Source organism: Penaeus monodon, chromosome 29 (genome assembly GCF_015228065.2).
Source record: "Penaeus monodon isolate SGIC_2016 chromosome 29, NSTDA_Pmon_1, whole genome shotgun sequence".
NCBI lineage: Eukaryota > Metazoa > Arthropoda > Malacostraca > Decapoda > Penaeidae > Penaeus > Penaeus monodon.
The window spans coordinates 10414013-10414374 of NC_051414.1; the positions used below are offsets into that span (position 1 = coordinate 10414013).

The window sequence follows — 362 nt, forward strand, 5'->3', positions numbered from 1 at the left end:
GCCTCTACTCACCTTGGAATATGGTGTGACCTTGGGGCGAATGCTGTCAAGGTGGTCAACGACCTCCCTTGTTGACCTGCAAACAAACAAACAAACATTTTGGTTAGTCTAAGGTCGCCTTGAAGTAACAAAATGTTCACCCATGCCAACTAAAAAAATAATAATAATAGTAGCACAGATAATTGTGTTTTGCATTGCAACTTCGACCCAGAAGTATCGTCAAAAATAAAATGTGCATCATTGCAACTTATGTCATGACAATGCAGTCTACAACGGTTTTTTCACACGCTGAATAAGCAATCTCCAAAAATACATAATAATAACCATCATGTACAATCTACACACATACCACGTACACTAGT

At 38.4% G+C, this 362-nt stretch overlaps 1 protein-coding gene across 1 annotated transcript in view; it reads right to left on the reverse strand.

Annotated features, from left to right (window-relative positions):
* LOC119591947 overlaps positions 1 to 362 on the reverse strand; it is a gene marked incomplete at its 5' end in the record, with an annotated part of 109644 nt that overhangs the window by 15768 nt on the left and 93514 nt on the right. Inside the window, 1 exon segment of the mRNA XM_037940702.1 lies at positions 13 to 76. Within this exon segment, the coding sequence (XP_037796630.1) occupies positions 13 to 76 (64 nt within the window).